Raw genomic sequence first — 12569 nt, 5'->3', positions numbered from 1 at the left:
TGCAGAGAGCAGGGAGTCACTGACTTGAAGATGACAGCGTAAATTGCATTCGGGCTGCGATATAGATATGTTGGATTGGGTGCTGGAATGGCTGCTGGAACCTCCCTTAATAATGGCTGTGACGAAATCGAGAGTCTGCTAGCGGAAGAGTACGCTATCTGTCAATGGTTCCGCCGGGAACATATCCGGCGTTCTCGAGTTCCGATGAGGGTCACTCTGCTCCGCTGATTTGGATAAGGGCAGCAGTTTCCATTCTGAAGGCTCAGACTGATTCACGACCGTGGAAATTTCCCCCGGGAAGCCGACCCGAGACTCCCGGCCAGAAGTGGATGCCGACACCTACGGAATGCAAATCAGAGATCACGGCGGCTCGCCTGCTCGAAATCAGAATTTCTACCCCAGCAGTCCCTGTGTGGCTCCCTTTGGCTCAATCGCTCGTAAAATGAGTCAGTCCATCCGAAGTGAGCAGCCGAAAGCATCCATTGCAGCTGCTGGAAGCAAGATTTAATCCGATGCTTCTGCTGTGACTGAAACCGAGGCTTCGTGATCGACTACATGCAAATTCAGAAACGAAGATTTTCAGAACAGTATGTTCGGCGCCGCCGGCATAATGCGATCCCCTACAGAATTCGCATTTCTGCGAAGATGCGTCGCCTCTGCTCGGGCAGATTTGCGGACCAGCATCGAATACACAAACCAGTGTATGGGTTAAACCAGGGGTGTCGGACATAAATTTTTGGCGCGACACAATCGAGCGCTGCAGGTGCCCGCGGGCCACATTAAAAATTCACTTCCGTTTAGAAGGAAAATATATGCCTATCATTCATGAAAGAATGCTTTTCCACCCTACGGGGATCGAGGGGGGAGCTGTTCGCCTGTTCGGTCTTACGGAGGGATTGATTCCACCGATCTCATCCAGTTTCCAAGTACTCGTTCGAAATCGTCGGCTTCGAGTATGCGGGAAATAGAGGCGGGCCACAAAAAGAGACCTCGCGGGCCACGGGTTTGACACCCCTGGGTTAAACGATTTTCCTGCAGATACGTGAGCATCGAACCAGAAGGCGTCGGCCGCGGTCATCGACACGATGTTGCGTGGAAATACTCGGCGAAGGTTCACAAGGACCCACTGAATGATCGAGCTCAGATTTCGCTCAATCAGGGGTTTTCTTTCTATGCGGGCTCTTCACCTCTAATCCGCAAATCCGCTTAAGGATGGAGGTTGTATCGTTTTGAGCTGGAATTTCGCCTCAGCGCCTTTCCATGATCATTCATCGATTTCCAGAGTGCGGGCTTGTCGTCCGGGAGCATCGTTTTGGCAAGATCAGCTCGGGAGCTCCCTGGGAACGTGATGCGAATTCGGGAATTTTTATTCCATGGCCACAGTTCCACGTCCAAGTACTCGCTCAGCATTGACTCCCAGTATCATTATCATCGAAGCCGCACCTTCTGTGCGGGCGAATTATGAACGAAAGATCGATTTGGACGCGACGCTCACTTGACGTCAGCATTCGTGCATTTATTGCGGCGGCGCAGCGAATTCCGTATGCCGACTACGCCTAGTATGAGTATCGCCTTCATCGAACATGTCAACATTGGAGGCTTCGGAGTGAATGGAACTTCCAACGATTTTCGGTACTGCGACAAGGCGAACCGGTTTTGCTGTTTCGGGACGCTCCATCAGTCGAGAACAGTTATCTAATCGTCGGGAAGAAGAAAACACTCCAAACGAACTGGTTCCGGAGGGTCTCTATCCAGCATGGACTTATCCCGAGCCAAAATCTCAAGAGACTGATTTCTCGCGGTGATTTTCTAGAAATTATCTGGCTTCCCGTTGGAGATAGTCGTGGGACGAGTTGCATTGAAATGTATTCTCGGCCCCAGAGGGAATGCAACGGAACAAGCTCGATTACTTCAAAGAAACCAATATTGCTCCGCTCGGAGACAATCGCATCGGAGGGTTGAAGGACTTTCGATGAGTTCTCTCATCTTGATATGTAGGTAGCACTGAATCTCTACGCGATGACGCTTCTTGCTCTTAATCTATTACGTGAATTCACTTAGAGGTAACAACCATTAATACAATTATCTGAGCGCAGAATGAGCAATTTTATCCGAGGTCACAGGTGATATGGCAGATTTCTGAACAAGACAGATGCCCGTTCCTGCACGATTGGAGAATTGTTGCGGAGTTCAGTATCGAGGAAATTTGGACCCGTCGAGAGTTTGAGGAGGGACGAGTAATCATTGAGGAAGACATTCCCAAAGTGGAGAGGGCAAAATCGTAGGGCACTCTTCTCGAACAGTTCTCTGAGTACAGATCGCTTACAATCACTGACACATCACGATGGCTCGGTTGATCCTAATTTGTGCTCTTCTGGTTCCCAACGTGTGTGCGCTCCAAGTTCAATTGCGCCAAGGCACCGTGCGTGGTTTGGACGTAGAGACTCCTTTCGGTCGGACAGCTGCCTTCCTCGGGGTACCGTACGCCCAACCTCCTGTGGGAGCGCTGAGGTTCGCAGCCCCCCGTCCTCCCTTATTCTCCGACGGCATCTATAATGCGACCGAGAAGAAATTCAGCTGTCCGGGCCCCGAAATATCGATCGGGAAATGGGTCGTCGCAGACTTCGGCGAACAGGACGAGGACTGTCTCTATCTGAACATCTGGGCACCTGCGAACGCGTCGAATTTACCGGTCGTTCTGTACATCCACGGTGGGATATTCGTTGCCGGGAGCGGAGGCTGGTTCCCGTTCGATGGAACGCGACTTGCTCCTCGAGCGGACATCGTCTACATCACCATGAACATGAGATTGGGTGTCCTCGGTTTTATAAACCTCCCCGTTCTCTCGGACACGAACGTCGGTCTCTTGGATATTGTGAGGGCTGTACACTGGGTTCACGAGAACGCCGAGGCCTTCGGCGGAAACCCTGAGCAACTGACGCTCTGGGGTCAGAGTGCGGGGGCGATCTCGATCGATTTTCTGCTGAAATCAGACGCGATAAGCGGCTTGGTCAGACGGGCGATACTCGAAGGGGGCTCCGCGGGACTCGCGAAGTTCCTCCTCGAATTCGACGGTGAATACGAGAGTCGGCAACTCGCTTATACGTTGGGCTGTTCTTCGGCGGAGCCCGATGGAGAAGCACACGATCGAGAACTCCTGTCATGCCTGCGAGAAGTCCCCTGGCAGGACATAATCAAGACGAGGTCTGAGGGCGGGACCATCGACAAAGTTTCCATCCAGCCTTTCATCGATGGCAAGCTTCTGAAAAAAGACGTGGTCGCTTCGCCGCACATCGACCCGTCGGTTGAGGAGCTCTTCGTCGTTAGCAACGAGCTCGAGGCGTTCCTAATTCTGGAAGGTCTCGTCAAGAAACTCTATGAAACTAATGACATAACGTCCATCGACTGGGGCACCATTCTCAAAATATCCTTCAAAGTCGTGCTCCGACTGCCGTACGAGAAAAGCGCTGAGATTATTCGGCGCTACATCCCGGACGACGTCATTGACGAGTCGAGGCTGTCGAAGGAGTTGAGGGAAATCGAGATCCAGAGGGGCATCGCATCGATGTTCACGGATTCCTTTTTCTATTGTCCCGCAGAATTCCGGTCAGCTACCGCTGGAGATCGGGGGGTCCGAGTCTCCCGCGGTGAGTTTCACTTCAGACCGGACTTCTCGTTCGTGCCAAAATGGGCCTCGATGTCCCATGCCGAAGAGATCGCTTTAATGCATGGAAACCTGGACCTCTACAAGCCGGGAAAAGGATTATCCGGTGCAATGATGAACTCTTTTGTGAACGTATCGAGATCTGACTATGACTTCAGTGACGTGATCGTCAAGTGGATCGGCGACTTCTTCCACGGGAGGTGAGTGGCCGTCGAGTCTTGTTACACTTTTTCAGCTTGATAACGACGGTACAGAAATGTAATTTCAAGCACGAGTCCGTCGGGCCGATGTTCGGTAGGAAATTTCCGAGGGTCTATCGAGGTTATGCTGAGATCGTCGGGATTGAATTAATTCGAACATTCTGCAAATATCTGGATTTTTCCATGATTCCGCGATATGCTATCAGTAGGACGCTTTTGACGACTTTGAATTCGTGGATGAGACAGCGACCTTCACAATCAAGAAGCATTGCATTCGGAGCGACTCCGTCCATGCTCCCGAAGCCCGTTTCCAAAACATTTCGATTTCGTTCACTCGGTTCTCATGGGAACAGGAGCGAGCCGAGCCGAATAAACTCGCGACTTTTCCGCACGATGCTTCAGCTATGATTTATCCGAAATATATTCAAGACCCGTCTTATATCCCAGTCGTCGAGGGCTTTTCGGAGAACGTCTGAATGTATTATTCCCCTACAGTCACGGTCATGGGACGAAACACGATCGTGTATTTCTGTCGGGGAGGAATGACTTGGCTGATGAACTGAATCCTGACCGAGTTCTGTTCCTCTGATGGTCATTAACATCTCTTGCCCGCCAATTGTCGTCGTAGAATGCGGTAGATATCACGATAATTATTCTGGCCAAAGATGCAAAACCAATAATTAATGGTAGCTCAAACTGGCTCAACTTTCTCCGAAGTCCGGAGCGTTTCGTATTCAAGGTTCTCCTGGGAAGGAACCAGATCGCACAGCTCATTGCGGTTCGTTGGTCCACAGAAATGCATGTCACAGACGAGTGCGCTGCGAGACGCGCTTAAATCAGAGCCGAACGCTATCCGCTCTCCCATACCCCGTGATATGTCTTGATCGCTTTCTGTCGTCGCCTCGTTTTATTCCAACGGGAGCTTTATCTATATTACGCAGTTTTTCTCTGATGATCCACCCATGATTCCCCCTAAACGAGGAACCGCCGATCATTTCCGCGTCAACTGAAGATCTCGCCAAGTCCGTAAATCTCTTGGCTCATCCATGATTCCACCTCGATGTAGTGCCAATCAATGAATGAGCTAAGCAAATCTCCTTATCGCGTCCATAATTCCGCGATAATTATACCGCGTATGAATGGATTCCGTAATCCGGACAGGCGAAGAGGAATCGTTAGACTCGAGAAGTCCACATCGGCGACGAAGAATTCATTATTCACTCACTTCTCGCTTTCCAAAGTGGCACAATGTTATGATAGCAGTCAGATTGATCATTGGAAAGACGCTGACAGAACAGATGGTATTCTAGGAAAGTTCATCGGGAGAGCCTTCCTGTGCCAACATTGTCTAGCAGAGGCCAGACGAGCTTGAAAACGGTTGTCGGCGTGTAGGCATTCCGTCTCTCAGACCATTATCGGTGGACGTGCGCGGCATATTGATTCGACTATGACGGGCCGTCCGCTTCGATTATCTCCTTCCACCATTTCTAAGTGTTTTTTTCCATGCGGTCTCCTGCGTTCCAGCTCACAACAAGGACTACTGACGAAGGAACGAGATTCCAACCAATGCAGCGCTTTGAGTGCATTGGTACCTCGGAAAAAAAATTGCGGGACGAGACGAGTCTCCGCGTTCTGGGAGGCTTGAGGTGTGGTTGTCAGCGCGCGAAGTCGACTCAGATGGATTCCGAGAAGACAATCGATCACGGGATCCTACAAACTGTTGGGTCTCTCTCGAATCGAATTTCATTGGGAGACCCTTCAGCCGAAACGTAGAGGTTCCTAATTGTTTTCTCTCAGCCGGCTACCTTCGCATGAAATCAGTAGTCTGCAAGGAAATCATTACCGCGAGTGTTCCATGCATCCGTGTGCACGGGTTTTTATCGATTTCCTTGCGCAAAATCAAGTCGGCGCCCTTCGACTCCGAGGCAGGCCATAAAATCGAATATCGACTGGAACGGTATAGGTTCTGGCTATCGAATCCAGAGAAATACAGTCAGACATAGGGGCTTGCCGCGATGGCGCCAAAATAAATGGTTTCGGGACTCGAATGATGAATACTCACAATTACGAGGCAGACGCACGCAACCAGAAACTTCCTCGCATGAACCTGAGAGTAGGTCGTCATCAGCAAGATTTTGGATGGATTTTAATCTTGCGATCAACTAGCTACGATGGATCGAATCAGACATATCATGACGCAAGGGCTAGACGAGTGAAATATTATTATTCAGTTTCATGAATCCATCAGAGAGTTGTCCGAAAATTGGGCGATTTCCTGACGGTCGTGCCAGGTCAAGGTCTGTCAATCTCTAGCCGCGGAATAAGAACCCGTCGATGGATCTTCGTCAATACACTCCGCAATCATGAAAACAATCTTGGAAAGAAACCAGCTGTATATCTGGAGGGGAGCCGCAATTATTGAGAAGAATCGTCTTTCCATTTTTACAAGCTTATTAAGTCTCGGCATCATTAGTTCGGCAATCCTCATACCGTACTCGCCCCTCGCATGAAGAGGAACATGAGAATCGGCGAGAGTCAGGAAAAACAATTCCACGGAAGTTTTGGCAGCCGTAATTCGACTCTCGATCGTTCACTGCCGTCTTCAGAGAAACTCCGACTCCTTCCTTTCAAGAGCCGGCACTTCTCGCGCGTCGTCTTGCCTCGATAGAATGATTGACACAATGAGATGGTCCTTGACTTGCACCTATGTACATATATTGCTCGATGTGGTTCTCGAAGAATTCTCGCACACGCGTCCATCGGGGGACTTGCCGACCAGGTCGGTCCGGATCGGAATCGAATATCGAGGGCTTCCACGGTGGTTTGAATCCCCTCCTCATCGATTGTGCAATCTGATGATTCTCGACTAGAATCCGGCAGCTCAACCCCGACGAGCCTCCGAAAATGATCGTCCACTTGAGCGAAGCGATCGGAATTGTTCCGCTCGTTTCGTCGGCGTGTTGCGGAAGCGGACGAAACGGTCGGGTAGTCAGCGGCCTAGGTCCCCGCCCGTCGAAGGGCGCATTCGGTTTCCCGAGGGTCTCCGTGAGGGTCCTCGCAGCCTCCGCCGTCAGCAGCAAGTTCCGGCCATTATCCAGCCACGCGCATATGCTCTCCCGATTTAGCCACAGACTAGAAGAGTCAGCTCTGAGGGGATCCGACAGCGAACGGAATACATAGGACTCGACCCCTCTGGACAGGCCATGAGGCAGCTCTTGAAAAATTCGGAGTTTCCGCAAAGTCGGTCGTTCCTCCATCGCGCAGGAACTCCCCGAAATCCCTCGAGGATTCAATGCGGCCGCCCTTTCCAAATCGTCCTACGATTTCGGACACTCCGGAATGAAAGGACGCACCGAGTACGTCGCCGTCGTCTTCTCGCAATCTATCGAAGAGCTCCGATTCGATCATAGCCTGCTAAACGAGGGAGATAATAATTTCTCTTTTCTGATTCCGTCCTTACATGCTCAAGAGGTAGATTGCCCTTGATCGGTCGGAATTCTCCAATGGATGGTGTGAGGAGAAACTATCTCTCAATCGTCGTGTTTTATATCTCCTGTTATCAAGTCAAGTGCTATCTTATCAATCGTGGCCCTAATAATTGCCTCTCGGACATCTGCGATGAGCGCCGTGCGATAATGGGTCGATGATGGGTAGAAGAACTCAGAGGAAAACGGGAAGAAAATATTCCCATTGACGTAGGAATCGGGCGAAACAGCTTTGCAAGCGCCGGCTACGTGCCGCAGAGCGGCGGCGCTGTGAGAGGTAATTCGGTATCCGCTGCAGGTTGAAAACACAGAAATTCTTTATCGTTCGAACATTCGGTTCGAGATAGTACTTCAAGTCGGCAGTACACTTCGTACGTTGGCAAGGTGAGCAGTGCTGTATATAAACCTTTGCTGTTGGTGTTCCGTACTTGGACCGAAAGCTTTTGCTACGGGGTTGACGCTGAGACAGTGACGAGAAATACCCACGCTTCGAAAGTTCTTTTCACCGTCCGTCGCAAACCGCGAGTACCAATCGATTGCGCGGGTTGCCGGAGAACAGCTGCTGACGTGACGTCTCCGTCAATGCTGGCCCCACGGGACGACGCTCGTGGGGAGCGGCTTGTCTGTCAAGCTTTCCGCCCCGCTCGCAGCGGGGACAGGTCGGGTCGTTTTGTGTCCTTTAGCAATAATACATGCTAGGACGCCGGACCATTCGATCGTTTTCATTCGAAGCCAGCCAGCTTTTATTGCGGCCAGACGATCCGTCCGGCAACATAGTTTCCCGCTCCGATTCCGAGCAATTATCGCAGCTGTTTCTGGGGAGGAAAAATTATCCATCGATGAGGATGCTTGATTTTCACAAACAAAGCCAGTACTTCGTCGGGAAAACCCTCCCACAGCGTGAACTTACGCCGCAGCATTTATTCCGATGCGGTTTGGCAAGGTTCAGAAGTTTCGATATAAGTGCCCCGCACGCTCAATCATTCTGATCACAGTTTACTCCGGTATGCCACGCCGCGATCGGAATCGATCTGATGAACACGAAATCACGGTGGAGCACAGCTCGCGTTTCCTCGAATGCCCTTTCTTGGTCCTTTAATCCACGTGCCCTCACCTGACTGCTCGGTTGAAAAGCAACAATTTTACTCGTACTCATCCTTGTTCGCAGAACGTGCCGAGATGTTCGTGTACTTATTGCTCCCTGCCTTGGTCCTCGCCGATCCGGTGTTGCATACATCGACCGGGAAACTACACGGATTCTTGAAAACTTCGGAGAACGGTGTAGATGGCGAGGTTTACCATTCGGTTCCGTTCGCGAGACCCCCGGTCGGCGATCTGAGATTCGAGCGGCCGGTCCCGTACGAGGACCCCGAGGCCGTGGTGGACGCGACGAAGGAACATCCCGATTGTCCTCAGCACTTAGTGGCGCTGAGTGAGAAAACCTTCATCAACTTCACAAGGAATTCCGAAGACTGTCTCTACCTGAACATTTTCAAACCTGTCACCAACGAGACCGACTTGCCGATTGTTTACTATATCTACGGCGGAAGCTTCTTGCACGGATCCGCGAACTTCTTCCTCACCGATGGGGACATTCTGGCCACCGAGACGAACGTCATCTACGTGATTGTCAATTACCGATTGGGAGTATTCGGTTTCCTGACCAGTGGCGGGAGCATGGCACCTGGGAACCAAGGTCTTTGGGACATCCTCGAAGGTCTCCGATGGACGAAAAAGAACGCTCGGGCCATCGGCGGCAATCCCGAAAACATTACGATTTGGGGACATAGTGCCGGTGCGATCGCAGCCGGAATCTTCATGACTTCACCGATAACAGAAAATCTCTTCCACCACGCCATCTTGCAATCAGGAGCAACCAAAACCGGTCATGTTCTATTCCAACAGAACTCTCCTGAAGTGACTGCGAGAACTCTCGTGAGATTGGGTTGTCTGCAAGATGCTGATCAGTACGAGCGTTCCCGGGACAAAGCCATCCGATGTGCTAAGAAACTGGATGTTGAGACCATTCTCTCCGAGCTCGCCCCGAAAGGATTCGATTTGGATATCATTTCTTTCCAACCCGTGATCGGTGACGATCTCATCCCGGTGGATCCTTTCGTGAAGAGACAGAAACTGCATTCGGCCAAGAGCCTCCTGGTCACATCATGTGCTACGGAAGGCGTTGTGTTCCTCGAGATCCTGCGAGTGCGCGGTGCCGATCTCGTCGAGGGAGTGGGGGATCTCCGTTTCATGATGGCCCTCGGAACGAAACAACTGCTGCAGATACCCGTGAGCGCGGCCTCGAAAATCGCCTACTCGTACTTCGATGATCAGTCCGAGCCTGATCTGAAGAGCGCGGAGACGATCCTGCAGAGATACATCTCTGACATGCTGTTCATCTGCCCGATTGAGTTCTTCACAGACGCCGCCGAAGCGAACGGCATACCCGTGTACAGGGCATCGTTCGAGGCACGACCCAGCTGGTCACCCTGGCCTTCGTATTCTGTGGCCGCGCATGGAGACGATTTACCAATTCTTAGTGGTCAGGCCCTCGGATACGCGAAAAATGTGAAGAAGTCCTATGTCGTTCCCGACGTTGGTGATTTGAACATGACCGCGGCGGAAGTTTCGTGGACTTTCGACACCATGAGAATCATCGGTGAATATCTACACAACGGGTGAGTGATCGGCGGACGGAGTTTTCTTTTCTGGCGAAACGCTCCGATGAGAACCCGGATCTTGCATCTCAAGCTCCGGGAGAACATCGTTACGACACGATTATCATTATCGATTGCGACGTTAATCCTTCCGGGAAAATCGACGCTATCCCGATCCGGAGCTCAAGTACGATCGGCGGAAGGTCGATTCACCGCGGAAATTGCTAGCTTCTCCGGAATACGTCTCGGGAGTCTGGCATCGAATTCGATGCGTCTGCGTTGACTCGTTCATCGAGAGGAATTCTCGATCTCGTCACCGGTCAACACAATACCCAGAGAGAAGTTGACCTTAAGAGTCTTCCATGGTGACGTTATCAGCACCAGCTTGTTTCCGTGATCGGGTTAGTCACCCATTGCGGGTGCTCACTACCGAATATTCTAGCATTGGAAACGATTAGACACTCATTGTCACAGAAGATAGATAAGGGCACAGATCGTGATTTTTGGGAATCTATCTACCTATTCGGCTTTGCGGACGCGGCACTCGAAGTTACAACATAGATTAGGTGAGAACCAGAAACAGTGTTAGATAGATCTGGGGAGAATTACTCGGATCAGCACTGATTGGATACATCGGATTCCAGAAGTTACCCGACTCGAGTCGCTCGACGCATCAGAAGTTTTCCCTGGCTCAGTGCCGCACCGAAGTTTGCTAGTTTTACTGTTTTACGACACCCAGCACACAGCTTGCATAATATATCCTGTGCGTGTGGACTCTTGTCTCGGACCCGTAATTCTGGCATACGGCCCAAAACGACGGACGATTAATATTGAATGTCGCGTCCCTTTCGGAAAGTCAATGAGACAAGGTCTCGCATTTGAGACGGCTTCGAAAACCAATTTTCGGCTCTGCTCTGACAGTAATGTTAGGTCTGAAAAGCTATACAGGTCAACCGCGACTGGATGCGGAAGTCCTGTCAATGTTTATGATGCCTTCGCTGCTGCTACTGTTGAACGGCTATTTTTAGTCGTGAGCTGGTGACGCTTTGACGAATCCGATGGCGCCAAAGTGGCTCAGATATATTGTTTTCTCTCGATGAAGGGAGCATCGCTCTCTGTCTGACGAGCACTGACGTTCTGCCTTGATGAGCGATCACGCTAGAGAATACATCATTTCGACGAGTACTTCTCGGACGGGGCTTCTCCGTCTATGGCGAAAATAATGGTAATTTCCGAGCTTTCCAAAGGTCTAACGATTCTCTTTCCCGAGCTCCGCGTCTCCGAGTTCGTGAGTGACCGCCATCCAAATGTCCCCGCTCGGAAATCAAAGGTCGTTGTCGTCTGCCTCATTTATCCACATGAGATTGAATGTGTTTTTGGTTTATGTCCTTCACGGTTCCTGAGCAAAGCGAGTGGAACGTGCTCACTGGCTGACGGAAGTTCTGCACTCCAGCTCGTAGAGGGTGGATCGACTCGACCGCCACCCACACGTTTCGCACGGCCAACTCTTGCTGGATTCGAAGATTAGAAGCAACAATTCTCTTGGGACTTGGAGGAATGGAAGAGCCCAGGAGGCTTCCAAAGAGCGCCAAATATTGGCTCAAGACTTTTTTCTACACATGAGTCGCAGCAGGAGGATCACTTCTTCGAACTAACTCGGGCTGCAGTCTTCTCTCAGCGATTTCCAAATTAAAAGACGCGTGGATCCATTGAGGTGTCGACCCGTACGGAAAGAATAATTCGATCTCATCATCGACCTTCTCGAGTATCCGCGACCCTCAATTAGTCGAGCCGGGCCGAATGGTGGCGATCGGCGCGATTCGACTTGATGAGTTCCGATCCAGGTGAGCCGTGCACCTCTCCAAAACTTGACCACACCGAAGCATATGAGGCTCTACTGATGAGTGCTTCAGTGCACCCTCCAACTCGGGGCAGTTCGCTTCGCTGGGTCGATATTTTCGGAGATCGTGTGAGCCTCACCTCCCCGCTTCATCTCTCATCTTTGGATTTATTTCGGTTTTGGACTCTCATCTCAAACAGACTGTGTTCGCCTTCAAGAAAGGACCGCTGACGTGATGATCACCCACGAAGAGCTGCTTTTTCTGTGTTTCATTTCTCGCATGGATTTGGTGACTGTATTACTACGTACAGCTATATGTTGAATTTTCTTTTCGAAGCGTTCACCCTTGAGAATTTTGAAGCTTCATGTACCTGTCATCAGAAAAGCGACAGCATTAAGCTTTGATTCACAGTAGTCGATCAATTCTGCCTTGGACTCACTGCGTGGAGCAGCAGCATTTTGGGTTTGGAACGTGTTGCGCAAAAAATTTCTCTCTCGCGATTAAGTCGATACGTATTTCATAAGAGTGCGCTTCCTTCTCAGCGTTCTCGATCTCATGCCAGCAAGAGGCGTTGCAGTGCCTCATCTCTAATTTTTCTTATCGCCGATGTGATATATTTACGTGAACTTGCATTTGTGCCGACTTTTTCTGTAATGCCTCGGCGCATCAGAAGAAATGCTGCCGAAGGTCGTTTAAGTAACCAAGAAAAACTCTCGCCCGCT

The 12569-nt window shown here is 50.7% G+C and overlaps 2 protein-coding genes across 2 annotated transcripts; both read left to right on the top strand.

Moving 5' to 3' along the window:
• Positions 1 to 2344: 2344 nt before the first annotated feature.
• On the top strand, positions 2345 to 3868 carry LOC100903073 (acetylcholinesterase-1-like). Its single transcript, XM_018638872.1, has one exon. The coding sequence runs from the start codon at positions 2345 to 2347 to the stop codon at positions 3866 to 3868; it is 1524 nt and encodes a 507-aa protein (XP_018494388.1).
• Positions 3869 to 8528: 4660 nt separating this feature from the next.
• Positions 8529 to 10031, top strand: LOC108864020 (acetylcholinesterase-like). Its single transcript, XM_018638871.1, has one exon. The coding sequence runs from the start codon at positions 8529 to 8531 to the stop codon at positions 10029 to 10031; it is 1503 nt and encodes a 500-aa protein (XP_018494387.1).
• Positions 10032 to 12569: the final 2538 nt, after the last annotated feature.

Source organism: Galendromus occidentalis, unplaced genomic scaffold (genome assembly GCF_000255335.2).
Source record: "Galendromus occidentalis unplaced genomic scaffold, Mocc_1.1 scf7180000077191, whole genome shotgun sequence".
Taxonomy (NCBI): domain Eukaryota; kingdom Metazoa; phylum Arthropoda; class Arachnida; order Mesostigmata; family Phytoseiidae; genus Galendromus; species Galendromus occidentalis.
This window is presented reverse-complemented; position numbering and strand designations above follow the sequence as displayed.